Source organism: Oenanthe melanoleuca, chromosome 4 (assembly GCF_029582105.1).
Source record: "Oenanthe melanoleuca isolate GR-GAL-2019-014 chromosome 4, OMel1.0, whole genome shotgun sequence".
NCBI lineage: Eukaryota > Metazoa > Chordata > Aves > Passeriformes > Muscicapidae > Oenanthe > Oenanthe melanoleuca.
In genome coordinates this window covers 60789659-60807928 of record NC_079337.1, presented here as the reverse complement: position 1 = coordinate 60807928, position 18270 = coordinate 60789659, and the positions used below count along the sequence as shown (strand labels likewise).

Below are 18270 nucleotides of genomic sequence, written 5' to 3'. Positions count from 1 at the left end.
ACTGACTCTTGCTTTTTCTCAGTATATAGTGTGGCCTGACTTCATACATTTTGGCAGAGATTTTCTAAGCCTTTTGGGTTGTTAATCCTCAAACGAGAAAGTACATTTTTTGTAGTTAAATCATGGAAGTGTGGAGTTCTGTAACTTTTTCCAAAGGTCACACATTGTGCCTATAGTTGAACATTCAAATATGGAGGTATGACTCTCTCAAAAACTTTGGAAATCAGAACCAGGTGTTTAAAAGTACCATGTGGAAATTAGGAGACTGTTTCTGAACAGGTGAGAATGTAGTGCTTGTGGTGTTTAAGCCCTGTGAGCCCTCCTTTAGAAGATTGCCCTCTGATCTGTGAGGCCTGCATTCCTCTCCAGAGGTTAATTTCAGCAGCAAGTTTTAGCAGTTCATATAGAGATGGTGTTCTGGCTTCTCAGGGTACTAGCTCTGGTGCTTATCCTAGCTCTTATGCAGTAACTTTTTTTAGTATTCTAAAGAAAACAGTTGTTTTTTTGATGACTTTCATTCTGCTTTTCAGAGAATCTCTTCTGTAATATAACTGAAAGTTGTTTTTTTCTTCTCAGCATTGCATCATGAGCTTATGCAGTAGCAGTTACAGTGAACTAGGTTTGCAATTGATTGTTGACCTCCTTACTCTGAAGAACAGCTCATATTGGCTCGTGAGGACAGAACTTCTGGAAACACTGGCAGAGGTAGATTTTCGGTGAGTGTATTTTTCCATGGGTGTAGTAGCTGAAGCGTGGAGAAGTATAGGAAACTGTAACTGCAGTGGTGCCATTGCTTCTGAAGCATTAATGAGTTTCATATAACTAATTCAGATCAATCAGTCCTGTATGAATTCCATTCTGACTGCACAACCAAGCCCAATCCTAGTAATACCATATTGAAGTTTTTAGTTCATTGGTCTATTTTATAAAGTCTTCTATAAATGTGCGATCAGAGAGGGACCACATAATTTGGAGTCTAACTTAGTTTTTCTGTGTTAAAAGTTTTGTGTGTTTTTAAAGAGAAAGTCCCTGACTTGTCCTTTGTTGTCAGCTCTCTGTAGTCACTAAATTTCTGTTAATACTGAAACAAATGTGACTTGTTCTTTTTCTTCTATTCTCTCATTCTCTTTTGGTTCTTGCAAGCTGAAAGACAAAAGATTTTTATAGGAAAATTCTTCAGGTTATCCTTATAATACAAAAGTGGACTCTTTATGTATAGTGGGTTTGGAATGAGTTACTGTCTTTTCAAAATTGTCTGATGATTCTGAGCAAGGGGAAAAATACAATTATAATCATTTAAAGAATGTTTTTTTTAAATGGAAAGACTATTTTTCTTCAGTTACACTAGCCAGATAGTAGGTTAGCAAATAGCTTACCTTTTCTAAAGGTTGCAAAAAGTGTTTACTACTTATATTTTCCCTATAAACAAAAAGAACCCTCAGAGCAGTGAAGGGAGAAATAACACAAAGTGTTAACTAATGTACTCTAAATTCTATTTTGTTATAGGCTAGTCAACTTCTTGGAAGGAAAAACTGAGAGCTTGCACAGAGGTATTCATCATTATACTGGTGTAAGTAAATTATTTAATCAGTATATTGTGTTTCTGGATTAAGGTACCAGTGCAGTGTCATCACCTTGTTTTTAAATTCTGTCAGTGCTGATGGCTGTTGTATTTTTTGTGTAAATAGACTCATGTTCTAAAACTTACTACAATTGGGAATAAACTTACTATGGAGATTCAGATATCTTTGTTTTCCCTGGTGTGTTTGTGTGCTTTGTGGCTTGTTCTTTTTAAAAGTTAAAAAAATTTGATATTTGTGTAGTTAGAGAATGTGATTGGAAATGTTAAGGTAAAGATGGTCTTGCAGGCTTGTATGACAGATGAAATCTCACTTGTTAACTCTCTTTTAACAATATGGTCAAATGATGAAAGTGGTCAGTGAACTTTATTTAATGCGCTAATTTATTTTCTAGCTATTAAAGCTTCAGGAGAGAGTACTTGAAAATGTTGTAATAAGTCTGCTTGGAGATGAAGATCCAAGAGTGAGACACGTGGCTTCAGCTTCATTAGTGAGGTATTGGTGACATTTTTATTTATAGGAAAAGAAAATTAGTTTAGAAAGATATTTGCATATTGATGTGTGCCTATAACTAAAATAATCACACGGTGTTTTTAATATACAAATATATACATATATATATTTGTTCAAAAGAGAGATTATAAACAAATGCATCTTTGTGGTACCTGAAACATGCATCATTCTGACTCATCTGGCAGTTGTACTTTGCTTTCTATTAGCAATCCAATTACATTAAATTATGTTCTGAGGGTATTACGTTGTATTACATTCTGAGAGACACTTTCAGTTTCAGCTTCTTCAGAAGATTTTTCTTCATGCTGAAGTGGTTTGTTCAGTATCCTGGCAGTGTCTGATGGACTTAAAATGTTGCAGTTCTACTACTCCCAACCATTGCAGTTTTCACATGATCATACACAATGTATCTTAAAACTTTTGTGCTTACTAATCATAGTGCAGCAGCTAATTTTGTTTGCAAAGCAGATGTTTGCTGTTACCTACTACAATTACAGTTGCTGTTCAGACAAATGCACCAAACGGTAAGGGTTAGTTGGTAATTTATTTACTGGAATTGAAAGACCTAAATTTTGTGTTTAAAGAAGTTAAGAGCATGTAATACTGAATTCCTGGTATATTTTATTATCAGAGGAGCTTCTTTCTTAGTTTTTTCATACTATTAAATGCTGTCCATTCCTAGTAACAAATAAAGGACAACAAAACTTTTAGAAGTTACAGCATTTAAAACTCTTTATATTGCCAAAGCAGCTCAGCAGAGGAATCATGAACAGTTGCATCATAGAGCTTGTTGCTTTTATTAAGGGACTTGATTCTGAAATGAAGTTATTTTACTAACAAGTGGCTATTTTATTAACATTAAGTGGTAACAAGTCAATGTTTTTTTCTATCTTCATGCTGACTTAGTGACAGGAGGTGTATTAAAATTGGAAAGGACTTAACCTGCCCAAGAAAGCTACTACAAGCTTGCAGAAACCCCCTGAAATATCCAAAATGGATAATCATTGGAAGTACTCTCACTGAGATTACAAAAACATATGTACAATAGCTTTTCACTTTTACATAAGCTGAAAATATCGTTATTCAAGAAGTCTGGATTTGATTTTATGTTTAGGTTTTGCTGCATAGAAATCAGATAGTAAAAAGTTCTTCTTTTCTGGTAAAAAATTAGTTCTCAGTTGATATAGATTCTCATGGGGAAAATATTTGTGGAGATCAGGGAACAGTAGGATAGAGTAATCTGTGTAAGTGTTTGTTGTAGTATGTATGGGGCGGAATCTCCAGAAAAGACTTTGTTGTTTTAATACTGTATGTCTGGAGCAGTTACTTTGTCCTGACTTGAGCTCCTTGATTGTAATGAAGAGCAGCTATTTAAAGCTTAATTCAGTTGAATGAATTCAGCTTAATGAATTTTGGTAACAGCTTTTATTTACAATTTGATATGTGTAATTAGCATATGTAGCTTGCTGAACTGTATGTTAAATTTAATTTAAACTGTGTGTTAAATAATAACTGAATAAAAAATTTTCTTTTTGATGCTTAATTTTCTTTCAGGCTTGTTCCAAAGCTGTTTTATAACTGTGATCAAGGACAGGCTGACCCAGTTGTGGCAGTAGCACGAGACCAAAGCAGTGTCCACCTGAAACTCCTCATGCATGAAACACAGCCCCCATCTCACTTTGCAGTGAGCACTATCACCAGGTGTGTTACCTGTCTGGCCTTGCTTCAAAAGGAATGGAGACACAAATTTCACTTTGCAATGTCTAGGATTATAGTTAAATCCTGCAAATCCATGTGCTTATAAATTCCTTTTCTCATCTGTAGGAGCACCTGTAGTAGGTTTAAGCTCCACAGAAACCAACTCATGTTCAAAGAATACACTGAGTTACCAGTGATGTGCTCACACACTGAGAGTCCTTGTTTTGAGATAGTTTCTTTTCTTATCCTGAAGTCACCCTACTTGTCCATTAAATTGTAAAACCGGTTGCAGCTTTTCAAGCTAATTGTATTTATTACTCTTCTTTAGGTATGTTGATCGAGATTTAGAACTCTCCACATCCTATTTAATGATTGTAGTTGCAGAAGGCTGTACTCCCTTTAGAATTTAAAAATAAATTCTAGTTTTGATAGTGTGATCTTGTATTTTTGCTGCCAACTGTACTTTTTCTGTCCTTTAGACAGTATGAGTTGCTTATATTTGTAGGGGTTATTGGCTTCTATCAGTTTGTCATTTGAATTTTTAATTATATACCTTCTGGTACATGATCTTGATCTTGTCACTTAAGATATATACTATAGTATGGAACCATAGAACTTTGTGGATCCAGTAGCTTTTTCTGCAGCAATAATCCAAAGTTTGTGAGAATGCAAAAATGTTGCATGGATTTGAACAACAGCAAAGACTAATGTTAAATTGGTGGTCATTTCTCAAGTATCAAGTTAGATATTGATAGTTGAGCTATTTTTCTGTTTGTTAACCAAGAGGTTTTATTTATAAATTAGATAGCATTTAGTAATACAACCCCAAAATATTACAATAATAGATGGTATTTAGACTGTTCTCTGGTTTGGTATGTTACAAGCATGCTGTGAAATACATAATAGTAATTTAAGCTTAAGTATATAAGTAATAAAATTAATAATTTTTGATAGGGATGAGAATTTTTAAGTACATGTTTTAGTGGGTATAAATATTTTTATTTCAGAACATACAGAGGTTACAATATGTTGCAAAGTCCAACAGATGTCACTATGGAAAACAACCTTTCAAGGGTTATTGCAGCAATTTCCCATGCATTGACAATATCCACTACAAGAGCACTTACGGTGAGTTTTCTTACCTGAGTTTTTGTACATACGAGTTTCTTTCAGTTTTCTCGCTATGGTGGCTGACTTTTTCCTGTGTTACATGCTTACTTTGTTTTTTATGATTTCCTAACTATATTTGGATCTGCAGCTTTTGTGCTGTGACAGTGGCAGTAGCAATAGATTTAATTCTCACTCTTAAGAGTGTTGGTAACTCTTCCTGTGGTGAAACTAATTCAATTCTTCATGTTTACTTCTCAGTTTGGCTGCTGTGAAGCTTTGTGTCTTCTCTCTACAACATTTCCAGTCTGCACCTGGAGTGTGGGATGGCACTGTGGGTATGTTCCCTTTTTTTGTTAATTGAGCTTCTGAAAGTCATGTTTGCAAAACAGAAGTGGACTTACTTAGGCATTGGAAGTCCTGGTTTAGGTATATGCTGTTAAGCTTATCTTAGCAGTTCTTTAAGAACTTCATACAGAATACAGAAGGTTATAACCTCAGGTTGTCAGGGTTTAAGTGCCAGCATTTGTTATCCCTGGAACCATGGTGTCTGTCACAGGGATTGGCTGCAACTGTTCTTCTAGAAAGATACAGTCAGCATCTATGAAATATGACATAGGAGAAAATATTCCGTGCTTTTGAAAGGATGTTTATCTTTGGGATATTGTACTTTGTAGTAACTCTTTAAAATTGGAACATTAAAATTTTCGTCTTGGTTTCAAGTCTGTGTTGAAAAATGGTGGGCCAACAAAGCAGGTTCATCTTGGCTTCTATAATAGTGTCAGATGCATTTAAATTGTTCTCACTTGGCACACTGAGTGGGAACAGCAAATTGGGTATCTATAATACTTAAGTGCTAATATAGGTAATACATGATAGTCCCAAATTACTTACATTCTGAAGAGTTTCTTCAGGTTGAGAATATACAGGTGGCAGCCTAAAACCTTTTATTTTGCCTCTAATTATTAGTGCTGTGCCATATGAGCAGTAAAATTAGCTACTGGAGATGTGCACTAGTGGAGCTGTTTGGTTTTTAAATAGATTTAACATAATTTGTATTGATTTTTTTTTTTTGTTTTTTGTTGCTATCACTGTGTCTCTTGCTCTATTCAGTTGGAAAATTTGATCTTATTTTAAAACCAAAACTCAAACCCAAAAAAACAAGCATCCCTCAAGCTTTTCTTGACAACAGACCCTTGCATCCCTTGCTGGCCCTAAGTGTGGTGTGCTCTGTATATGTAGTGTAAAAGATGTATTCCAGTGGTAACAAGTGAAGTAATTCAGGAAGTGAGCAGTACTTAGCTGAAAAATAAGATCAAAAATCTTCTCTTCTGCAAGTTAAAAATGCTTGCTCTTTTAAAGATATATCTAATATTTGTAAGTGATCCAATGACATAGCCTTTGTGCTTTCTTCTGATTCCTTCTTCACAAATTTTTGGCCAGTGTTTATACTAATTTATTTTGTAATTTTATTTTTGTGGAATGGTAGACACATTTATTGTTCTGGATAATAAGAATATAATAACATGTATAGTAACATGAGAATTTTTGCCAAAATTCCTTCCTATCTTAAGTATTGTTGTTCTTATGATTAAGAAGTTACTGGAACTGCTGCATTCCAACTCTGTACAGCTCAACATAGATTAAGTCATGGATTTCTAACTGTATGTGAAGTAAATAACAGTTGCATTGAAAATACTTTACAAAAACCAAAGGAAGGCACTGTAGCTTTATCCAAATAATAGATATACTTAGTGTCAATTTAATTTCCAGAAATTCCTGTAGTTTTGTTAGACCAGAGTAACTATATTAGAAGATTTTAATTATTTCAAATGAAAAAATATTTTGAAAGATTTCCAGATCCCCTTTATTTAGAGGTTACATAAGGTCTTTTCCTGAAAGAAACTGAAGTATTTAGGTCTTAAGCTTTTGAGTGATGTGTGTAATTCACAGATGTCTGCCAGACATCCTCTGGTAATCTCTCCTCTTTCTTAAACGTGGCTTCTGTGGGAAAATCTGATCTTATAATTATTGTCAAGGAAAATAGAGAATGCAGCAGAAAACTACAATCTTGGGTAGTGTTCACACAAAAAATATACAGGATTTGATGGAGTGCAATTGTTTAATTAATTTGTTGTCATTCTAAAACTATGTTTTGCATTGCAATACAACAGCTAATATCTCCCATCCCTACATTGCATATGCACAAGATTTAACTGAAGATAGTTCAGGACTGTAGTGGTTAGCACATAAATACAGAATTCTTCAGTTTATCAGTAGATGTCACTAGAGCCTTGATAATTGCTTTTAAAAAGAAGCTAATGACTCTTAAAGAAATCAGACTATTGTCAGGTCTCTGCTACAAATTGCTTTTTGAAGTTGTATTGAAGTGTTAAATGTGTATTTCTGTAGTACAGATTTCATTTCATTAGATTGGCCATCTACTTGACTGTTGGTTTTCTCAAGACTTTTAATTTGCCAAAAGAGGGGAAAAAAGGTCTTGACATTCCAAAATTAAACTTCCAGTGTTTCCCAGCCAAGTTCTTCAGATGAAGCTCAGAAGGGCTGCACCATTGGTATGGCTGGCTTGGTCCTGTCTCTCCTTTCATCAGCATGGTTCCCACTGGACCTCTCAGCACACCAGGATGCTTTGATTTTGACTGGAAACTTGCTTGCAGGTAAGGCAGGACAAGAGAAGTAGGATTGTCCTAATACTTTTACCATTAGGATTAGAGGGGCCATATCTCACTCTATTCTCATTGTATGCCATGAAAAACTTGTAAGATGAGCAGAAGAAATAAAGAAGAAACTTGCACCCAGGGAGGTTGAAAAGAAACTGCCTCTTTATAGCTAAGTTATAAATTCCCTCCAATTACCCAAGGCCATGCTTAGTACAAGCTGGGTACAAAGAACTCAAATTTTGTTGGTTTTAAACTGTGCAGCTGCTCCTGGCTTTGAAACTCTGATTGAATTTCTGTTCATATAGAGACGATAACTGTATCCGCCTTCAAATTTTCTGGTGCTTAATTCCAAGTTTTGTGTTTTATTTCCTGAAATTGCAGCAAGTGCTCCCAAGTGCTTAAAGAATCCCTGGAGTGCTGAAGAAGATGCAAACCAAGGTGCTGCAAAGCAGGAGGAGCCCTGGCCAGCTCTGGCAGATCGAGCTCTTGTCGCTTTAGTAGAGCAGCTCTTTTCTCATCTGCTGAAGGTCATTAATATTTGTGCACATGTGATGGATGATGTTGCTCCTGGTCCAGCAGTAAAGGTATATGTTAAATTTTTTTTTTTTAATTACGTGACTTAAATATTGTTGTGCTATATATGCAAACCACCACAAAACCTCTTCACATTTTAGAGTCGATACAGGTGAGTATCTAGTTCCTTGATAGTGACTCCACTCTGTCTAGTAATGCAAGTACCATGAAAAAAATGCATATTTTTCTTCACATAACAGGTTTTTCTTTAGTTCTTACCCTAAATTACCCTAAATTTTGAGTCTTTTATTCCTGCTGACTCCACTTGGAACATTAATTCAGTGAAAAGTATATAGAGTACATGGAGTATTGGATTGCATACTCTGGGAAATGTGCAGACTTCTGGGTTGGTTGACTGGTTGTAATGCACTGAGCTCCTTTTGGGACTAAAAATAACTTTTATCTTCTGAATATCCTGTAAAATATTTTGACTTCTGAAACAGCTTTTATGAGGTACTTCCAGGTTTGGGGCTTTTAGAGATTTTTTTTGAGGCATATACATTTAGAGACTGATTTAGAAACTGTAAGACATTATTGTTAAGATCAGCCATTTCTTCATATTTTAAAAACGTTTGAATATAATTTTGACACTCCTTTATCTGGAATCAAAAGGAGCTGTAGTCATTGAGCTCTAATTTCATCTCATTGGCTTATGCTGAAGCTGAAAATTTCCTCTCATTGGCCTATGCTGAAGCTGAAAATAAAGTGGGCAATCTATTGAACTATTTCCTTTTCACACAGGAAATTCATGTCCTGAACCTGAAACATTTCTATTTAACTGAATCAAGGGGAGTTTAAACAAAAGAATATGCTTGTATTCGTGTAGAAGAAAAGCTACTTGTGCTTAAAAAACTAATAAAGCTTCTTTTAATTCTAGGCAGCATTACCTTCTCTTACAAACCCACCTTCTCTTAGTCCAATTCGGAGAAAGGGGAAAGAGAGGGAGCCTGTGGAACAGGCATCTGTGCCAATGAGCCCTAAAAAGAGTGGTGAAGCAAGTCCAGGTAGGCACATCACTCCTCTTAACCCTTCCATCTACCTGCCCCACACTGTGTGGTTATGGCAGAGAGAAGAAATAAAACTGAGTAACTTTTCTGGGGTTTCAGTTCAAGAGGCTGGCAGGGTACTGCATTGGTGGAAAGGCAGCTGTGGGTGGGAGCTTCTTTACTATTTTGGTTTTTATTGACTGTAAGCTGAAAATTAACTGTACTTTACAGATCCAAAGCACTGCTGAATCCTTTTCCTCACTTTTTCTGAATCTACTCAGCTATTGACTAAGGAAATTTTTGCATGTGTGTTACTTAAAAGAATTTAAATGTTGCTTTCCAGCTTTTGGCAGGAGTGACTTACATTGCTTTTGGAAATTTGGAGATTCTGAATCTTGAAACTTTTTCTTTCCTTAGTAATGAGTTAATTCTGTTTTGTAAATTGTACAACTACTTCAGTGCTAAGCCCTCTGGGTTAATTTCTCTCAACACAGCAGGCTGCATGGTTGGAATGCTGTTCATTTTCCAGTTGTGCACAATGTGTTTCTGTAGTTTGTAATATACATGTGGATTGAAAAAACTATGCTGTTTAATAAAGCAGATGTGGTAAATTATATTGTGTACATGTCATGAGCAACCCAGAAAAGGCATATTGTGCTAATCCTATAATATTCTTTTAAGCTTCTAGGCAAACTGATGCTGCAGGACCTGTTCCAACAAGTAAATCGTCTTCAGTAGGAAGCTTTTATCATCTTCCATCATACCTGAAGTTATATGATGTCTTGAAAGCAACCCATGCTAATTATAAGGTACTGCATGCTATTGTTTGATTGGACTGCAGCGGGGTTGGATAATCACTTTGTTTCTTTCAAACAGTCTGTGCCTCTGTCAGCTCACTTGTTTACCTGTGTAAACAGCTTATACACACAAAAAAATAATTTAAAGAAAGACAATGACTACCAGCCATAAAAACAAAAACTGGCCAAATAAGAACCCGTGATAGACGTCACCCTGTTGTTTCTCTGCTGTCATTATTGCTGATACCAGATGACTCTTTGCTGGCTTGGCGATGCTGGATAAATCCCCAAATCTGTTCTCTTTGCACTTTATTCCGGGATGGGGAAGCTTTTTCCTCGTTAGTTCAGGTAACAGAAGATGCATTCCCTAGCGAGTTGGTCATCTGATGTGTACACTTCAAGGACTGTTCTTATTGCACCTACTGTGTTTATCAGAAATGCCTCATCTGACTCGGTTGTTTTTCAGTGTCCTAGGCCTTCCTCAAGCAGGAAGATCCCTTTTTTTTTCTTAGTCAAAATGGAGCCTTGTCTTTCCAGCAATGCATAAGGCAGTCTAAGATTTCAGTGATGTTGATTGAAATACACTGAAATTTTATACAAAAGATCATTTTGTGTCAATACCCACTTCTTCCAGTAATTTGTATCTCCTTGTTGAGTAATTGTTAAGGAAAAATATGGGTTGTTTTCTGGGAACAGGTTACTTTGGATCTCCAGAACACTAATGAGAAGTTTGGATGTTTCTTACGGTCTGCCTTAGATGTTCTCTCTCAAATCTTGGAACTTGCTACTCTTCAGGACATTGGAAAGGTATAAGACTTGTTTTTGCTTTTGTAGTTAACTTGTCCAATATCCATAGTCCTACCTGGGAGAGAGCGCTTATCACTGATTTCAAAACTGCTACTCTTCCAAGAGGCAGTAGTCCTAGAATGTTGTGCTATTTCAAAGTTGAAGAAAATGCTAAAGTAGATTCTCCAGGTTAAATTGCTGATGTTGAAAACTGGATTATTTTTTTACTTTTTAAATTTCATGTGGGAATTTTTCTTCCCAGCCAAATGGTTTGCCTTCAGTCATTCCCTAAATTCATGTGTTTAAATATACTGAATGTCAGAAGACTTATTGCCCTCCTCCCTCTCCTTTGTCTTGATTTTTTTTTTTTTTTCTCCTTAACTGTGGTGTTAGACATTGTAGTATTTTAAGATTAGGAGGAAAATGTTGAATTTTTATTTCTTTATGTAATTCCATGATTTCCCTTAAATTAGTGTAGTTTTATTTAGTACAAAAACCTGTGCTACTGACCCATTTTCACAGTAATGTTATATATAATGGAGAAAAACGCAATTTAATGCACTTGTTTTTTGATTTTCTAGTGCGTAGAAGAAATTTTGGGATATCTAAAATCCTGTTTCAACAGAGAGCCAACAATGGCAACAGTGTGTGTACAGCAGGTAAGGAGTTATTTTTTTATGTGTTATGTGAATGCTAATCCTTATGTTCTTTGGCTTTCTGTTGGATACTAAGAGTGGCCATGATTTTAAGGGAAGTGGTATGTAGAGGCATTGGCCCAGGTAGTGCAAGCAGAGCATATTTTCTTTCGTTTTCATTACTCATTCTGTAACTTGATACACTGAATAATGTAGTTTCTTCTTGAACTGCTTCCAGTTCGCAGAACTATCTTAGCTAATGTTCAGAAAACAAGCTTGTACCTTTCCAAAAGTGTTCTTTAGACAGTTTACTATATCAAAAAACCCTAGAAAGCAAAGAACTGACTGCCTTAGCAATCGATTTTTGCAGACTTCCATTTAAATATTTAGATTTAAGTCCTCAAAGGTAAATTATGGTGAGAGACAAGTCAAGGCTTTTTTTCCTGAAATGTTAACTTTTCTTCTTTTCCTTCCAATTTTTTTCTGTAGTTATTGAAAACGCTGTTTGGGACAAATCTGGCTTCTCAGTACGATGGCTTGTCTTCAAACCCCAACAAAGCTCAAGGCAAAGCTCAGCGCTTGGGCTCCTCCAGTCTGAGACCTGGTCTCTACCACTATTGCTTCATGGCCCCCTACACACACTTCACACAGGCCCTTGCTGATGCCAGTCTGAGGAACATGGTTCAGGCTGAGCAGGAGCACGATGCTTCAGGGTAACTTCCTTCCTTACATCCTAATGTTAACTTGAACTAGAGTCTATTCTTAGTGTTTTTCATAACTGTGAGAATCGTTGTGGTGCTGTGTAAGTTGAAAATACAGACTTAAGCACAGTAATTCATCTTGGTGAGGACATCCTGAATGCATTTATCGCTAATGTGTTTTCCAAAGCAAAGTTAAGTCATTAAAATGGATGTCATTTAAGTTTTTTAAAAGCATAATACTTTTAAATGCTTGTACTTTATTAATTTATTAATACAGCAGATAGTCATTATGTTAAAGGAAAGGCAGAAGGATAACTAAGCAAAGACTAGAAAATCTTTCTCTGATCAACGTGTATTGTAGGTTGTCTCTGCTCTTTGGTTTTACTAAGATTCTTGAAGCAGTCAAGTAGGTTAAGAGAAGCTGGCATTGGCAGAATAAAATGCATCTAAGGATAGTATATTTGTTGTATTTTTTTTAACGTGTCTGGGTTTCTTTTTCTTTTGTAACAGATGGTTTGATGTGCTGCAGAAAGTTTCTACACAGCTGAAAACCAGCATTTCCAGTGCAGCAAAACATCGTGCTGATAAGGTACTTGTATCTCTGTTCTCCTGAAAGAGCTGTACCTTAGATGTAAAACATATTTTCTCCTTTTAAAACTAATTTGGCTTTGAATCAGAGACGTGTTCAGATGTTAGATTACTTTAAAATCTCTCTATTACAGAATGCTATTCACAATCACATTCGTTTATTTGAACCCCTTGTCATAAAAGCATTGAAACAATACACAACAACAACGTCAGTACAGCTGCAGAGACAAGTTCTAGACTTGCTTGCTCAACTGGTTCAGCTGCGAGTTAACTACTGTCTTCTGGATTCAGATCAGGTTGGTACCTCACCACATTTGCAAATTGTCATACAGCAATCTCACCAGCAGACAATTAACATCTGCAGCAAGAGTATTTCCAGCAGTCCATTCATGGTACTGTAAGTGAAAACAAAGACTGAAAGGAGGGTGAGAATCAATTTCTTAACCCCCCAGCCACAAATAGCTTCAGACTTCTGGGGATTTTTTGCATTTAAATGACTTTTTGAGTTCTGCAACAACTATATAAGAACTGCTCATGAGATTGACTTTAGGAATAAAAAGATGTAGACAATACTTCAAAACTTCACTTACAAATGGAAATACCTTTTTCCATACCGAGAATATGGACTTCCTTTTGACTGATAATGAGCATCGTGATTGACAACTATTGTTTGATGTTAATGGCAATAAGGAGAGCTAGTAACAAATACAGTAGTCTGTAGTTGTGCACAGAAGCAGTGAATTTGTAGCATAAAATTAAAGTGGTTTACTTATAAGTGTTTTATTTACTACAGTTATTTTCAGGTTTATAAATGAATGTGGCTTGCAATACTGAAGTTTTCTGTAAGTTCATAAAGAGATAATTCTTTTAAATGCATAAGTACTTTGGATTTAATTTGGTTTAGATTTTTCTCTGATTCTTGACTTCTTGACTGTAATACCTCAAATACTGTATTCCATGAGTGAAAGATGAAGATGTACTTAAAAACATACTGACTGCTATAAGTTCATGCAAGCTGTTATAAGCTTCAGCAGGTTTCTCCATCTTCTGTAACTGCAGAGGGAACATTTCATAATGTAGTGCAAATGATTTTCATTGCCTGTCTACAACTGTCAAAATGGTTTCAAATGGAAATTAATGTCTGTTCTGATGCACACTTTTCTCTCTCTTTAGGTGTTTATTGGATTTGTGCTAAAGCAGTTTGAATACATTGAAGTAGGACAGTTCAGGTATGAAATTGGCAAAGATCCTTTGAACAATGAGGGTTTGCAACTGTCTTGTTTTCAAAGACAGATTAGTGATGTATCACAAGTATTGATTAGATTTGCTGGTTATTTCTGCCTTATGGGAAAGGGAGAGTTCTCTCCTGGGCAATGTGGTCATTTATTCTCTGGCTCCAGTGGTAACTCTTTCAGATATTTTAGGTTCCGTGTGACTGAAGAAGTCAGGAAGTAGCATGGAAAATAATAATAATCTGCAACTGTATTGTTTTGTTTCTCCATTTTGGTATTGTAAACCCATTCCTTTGGGCCTCCCCTGCCAAAGAAAAGCTTCCAGAAATCACATCTCATTGCTAGATGCAATTGCTTAAGGGGGAACTGTTTCTTCCTATTGTGGATTCAAAGTGAATTCATGTGTACTTCGGTCATCTGGTTCACATTGTGTAGGACCTAATAGATCATAAGCAAGGCAGTGACATTTTTGCTGTCAGTTATTTCTGTTTTTTCTCACACTTGAGTTTAAATAAAGAGAAGTTGTTCTTTTGCTCTTCTACAGAAACAATCTAGACAGTATGTTATAATATTAGTAACTGTAAGAGTCAAAGCTTGAAATAAATCCCTGGGGAAAAAGCCCATTGTATAGAACAAGGCACAGAAATTACGGAAGTATTGTATGAAACCAGAACAATATATTCTTCAAAAAAACCTGGACTGTGAAAAGATTAGTTTTACTGAACAAAGCTGTGCAATTCAAATTTGACACTTTAATTTTTTGTTTTATTTTCAGGGAATCTGAAGCAATTATTCCTAATATCTTCTTTTTCCTGGTGTTGCTGTCTTATGAGCGATATCATTCCAAACAAATAATTGGAATTCCCAAGATCATTCAGCTTTGTGATGGTATCATGGCCAGTGGGAGGAAAGCTGTTACACATGGTAATTCTGAAAAGGAAAAAAAAAAAGACATTGACACTTATTAGTAATAGTTCGGAATAAATCCAGTGGTTACTAATAAGCTATAGAAAACTGTTATCATACTGAGTGTTCCAGAGAACTCTAACTCTTAACTCTTATTTCAATCTCGTGAAATACTTCTCACTTAATTTCTTCAGGTAATTTATTATATCATACTAACATTGCTGCCTCACATTTTGCATTGTTCATAATTGCAACAAAGCTTTTATTTGAATCTTTATTGAGTAATAAGTTCACAACTTAGCAGTATGTGCAAGACTTTGATTTTAATTTTTGGTCCACTTCCCTTTCCTTCCCCTTTCACCCTTTAAATAGAAGTGCATCTCTCATACTTTCCAGTGATTCTGTTGAGAAATACTTTATAGATATATATATATTTTTTTAGCTCTGTGAGAATGGGCAAATGTGTCCATAATTTAAATTTTCTACAAGAAGTAAAATAATAGCCATCAATATGCATGATAAATACAGGGTTTATCGGTTTTTAGGTATGGGTAAAACCTTTAATGAACTGGAACCCAGTTTACTTTCAGTAACTGAACTGTTAATTCAAGAAATCACTATTTAGGAGTGATTTGTCTCATACTAAAACAAGTACATCTCATTTCAGCAATACCAGCTCTGCAACCCATCGTTCATGATCTCTTTGTGTTAAGAGGAACAAATAAAGCTGATGCTGGAAAAGAGCTGGAAACTCAGAAGGAGGTTGTAGTCTCAATGCTGCTGAGACTTATCCAGTACCATCAGGTAGGAGAGAAGGATGAAGGGTTCCTCTTTGTATGTGAAAGGGTAACATTGCTATGCCTGCTAAAAGTGCCTCGGGCAATATTAATGATTTTCTATACAGAACTGGAATAGCTGTACTCTGTGGTATCTTTTCTTATAGAGAGAGTATGCAAAGATATGGGAAAGGTTCTGCACTACAAATCACTATTTCAGGTCAAGTAACATATGTGTAGAATTTTTTAGTCAAGCCTAGAAAACAAAGCACTAAAAAGCTCTGGTTAGGGTCATGATCTTGGCTGTGTTGCAGACAGAATAAACAGAAGGTTGGTGGAAGAGAAGAAACTTAAAAGAATGGGAATAAAATGAAAAAGGAGGCAAGTTTAAAATTAGGAAAGATGCTGCATGGAGATGATTTAGGTAATGCTGTACCATAACAGTATCTTGAATAACACTTGAGCAAGGTAATGACACTGGTAATTAGGTATTTGTTATGACTTACTACTTTTGACCCAGACTTTACAGGTTTGGAAAACATGTTTCTGCTTTGTAGGAGTGTAAGAATGACTTTCATCAATACAGTTTGTTTTAAAGAAAAACATAAAAGTAATTTTTAGAGAAGTGTCATGATCAACATGGGATCTTACTGCTTATTCAGGTGCTTAACAAACCTAATGTGCCTTTCTTTCATAATGTGAAAATGCAGTTCTAGTGTATGCTAATGTAAGCACTATATTTTCTGAAAAAAGTCAGTACATCTTGTCAAAATAATTTGTTAGAACTGCGTGTTCAGATTGGAGTAATTTTGTGTATCCATATTTTCTTTTGAATTTGTAGTTTTATAATCATAAAATGACTAATATAACTATATGAAATGACACTCTGTAGACACATGATGTGAAATAGTGAATAACTTTGTGTTACATAAGGTACTGCAATTGCTGGCAGATCCCTTCTGACACACTTAACCTATTAAAGACCACCCATGCACTGCTCTTCCCACACCATCCCATTTGTAGTTCTTATTCTGCCCTGTTCTGCTGGTGCAATATGTATAAACCAACCCTGGGCTGTTCTGTTGTTCTGGGATGGTCTGCAGTGGTTTCCCTGGACATTTGAGAGGTTCCAAGAACTGCAGCCTTCAACTTTTTTTCTGTTACAACTGGAGCTGCCACCCACAGAGCTCCAGAGTTCAGTCTTTCAGCCTGGAATCACTCCTGTCTCCTCTCTCCTGAGAAAGTCTTTTGGGAAGAAAGTCAGCTGGGAATCTCCCTCTCTCTAATCTGAACTACCTGAATTGCCTTTACAAGTACTCTGACTTGTTTCCTGAAACAGATTCTTCTCTCCCCCTTCCCAGTCCATATATTACAATTCTTGCTTGCTGTGTCTCTTGTCTGCCTTCACAGTGTGGTCTCTACAACCTATAACACATCCAGCAACCAGAAGTGCTCCTTGCTTGGAGTGCTCCATTATGTTGTCTCTTAAGACTTTTATATGAAAGTGACAGGTGAATGAGCCCCATAAAGATGTCTGTTTTGTTTCCTTGACCAAATTTAAACTTTATTGGATCTAGAGTCAAGATAGAGTATGCATATTGAAAATGGCTCTTTCTTCCTCCCCTTTTTGTTGAATAAGTGGTGTGATATTTAGAATTATGATTCTTTTTCCAGTTGTTTGAGTAGTCTTTTGACAAATACCATTTAAAAAGTACAAAGCAAACATTTCTTTTTTCTAGTTTATAAAAGAGACTGGAAAATTCTTTTAAAACCACCAGCAAAAAACTTCTAACTAAGAACAGGCTTTTAACCTGAAGATGATGTTTTAAAAATGTTGTGTGATTTCTTGTGGGGTTTTTTTTCCGTTTTGTCTTTTTGATAGATGGCTGAAATGTTCTTTCCTACTATGATATTACTCAAATATTTTTTGTTTCTATGGATGTTTACTTACTTTTTTTTACTTTTCCTCAGGTGCTGGAAATGTTCATCTTGGTATTGCAACAGTGTCATAAAGAAAATGAAGACAAATGGAAGAGATTGTCACGGCAAATAGCTGACATCATTCTCCCAATGCTTGCAAAACAACAGGTGGTTATCTGATTATTTTAATTCTATAAACACCTTAAATAATTGCTGTAATGTAGCGTCTATTGTATTGTAATACAATACTATACTGTAGTGTAATTGCTATCAGTAGTGGCTTTGAGTATTTCATTTTTCCTTTTTTTATATGAAGACAAATTTTCTTGAAATTGCGATTGCCATATCTGGAAAAAACAACTGCTGCAAAGTAAACTTAAGTCTTTGAAGTGATGAAGTTTATATTTAAGTGCATGAAGTATGTACCTCATGCATTTAAATATGCAGTATGTTTAAGACTGTCTCCAGAGGAAGGTCATTCTGTTTCTCTTAGACACATGATTATATGAGAACACTTACTAAATGATGTGAAGATTGTCCCATGTTCACAGAATGTCAGAATTATTTTTTTCTTGGGTGTTTTGGGTCTAATTGCAGACCAGATTACTCAAAGTCCCATCCAACCTGGCAGTGAACACTCCAGGAATGGGTCAGCCTGTTCCAGCACCCTACCACCGTCACAGTAACAAATTCCTCCCTAATATAAATCCACCCTCTTTCAGTGTAAAGCCATTCCCCTTTGTCCTTTCACATTGTACCTATGGAAAAAGTCCCTCTCCACTTCTCTTGTA

At 35.7% G+C, this 18270-nt stretch overlaps 1 protein-coding gene across 2 annotated transcripts in view; it reads left to right on the top strand.

Annotated features, from left to right (window-relative positions):
• The window catches only part of HTT (huntingtin), a 79609-nt gene that overhangs the window by 25987 nt on the left and 35352 nt on the right, over window positions 1-18270 (top strand). For both annotated transcript variants that reach the window (XM_056489565.1, XM_056489563.1), the window contains exons 18-36: window positions 577-716; window positions 1507-1570; window positions 1975-2075; window positions 3648-3794; window positions 4799-4919; window positions 5160-5236; window positions 7425-7576; window positions 7961-8163; window positions 9030-9156; window positions 9820-9947; window positions 10632-10742; window positions 11303-11380; window positions 11846-12069; window positions 12568-12646; window positions 12780-12941; window positions 13819-13874; window positions 14653-14801; window positions 15451-15587; window positions 17531-17647. In XM_056489565.1, coding sequence (XP_056345540.1) covers window positions 577-716; window positions 1507-1570; window positions 1975-2075; window positions 3648-3794; window positions 4799-4919; window positions 5160-5236; window positions 7425-7576; window positions 7961-8163; window positions 9030-9156; window positions 9820-9947; window positions 10632-10742; window positions 11303-11380; window positions 11846-12069; window positions 12568-12646; window positions 12780-12941; window positions 13819-13874; window positions 14653-14801; window positions 15451-15587; window positions 17531-17647 — 2373 coding nt within the window. The remainder of the gene's footprint in view (window positions 1-576; window positions 717-1506; window positions 1571-1974; window positions 2076-3647; window positions 3795-4798; window positions 4920-5159; window positions 5237-7424; window positions 7577-7960; window positions 8164-9029; window positions 9157-9819; window positions 9948-10631; window positions 10743-11302; window positions 11381-11845; window positions 12070-12567; window positions 12647-12779; window positions 12942-13818; window positions 13875-14652; window positions 14802-15450; window positions 15588-17530; window positions 17648-18270) is intronic.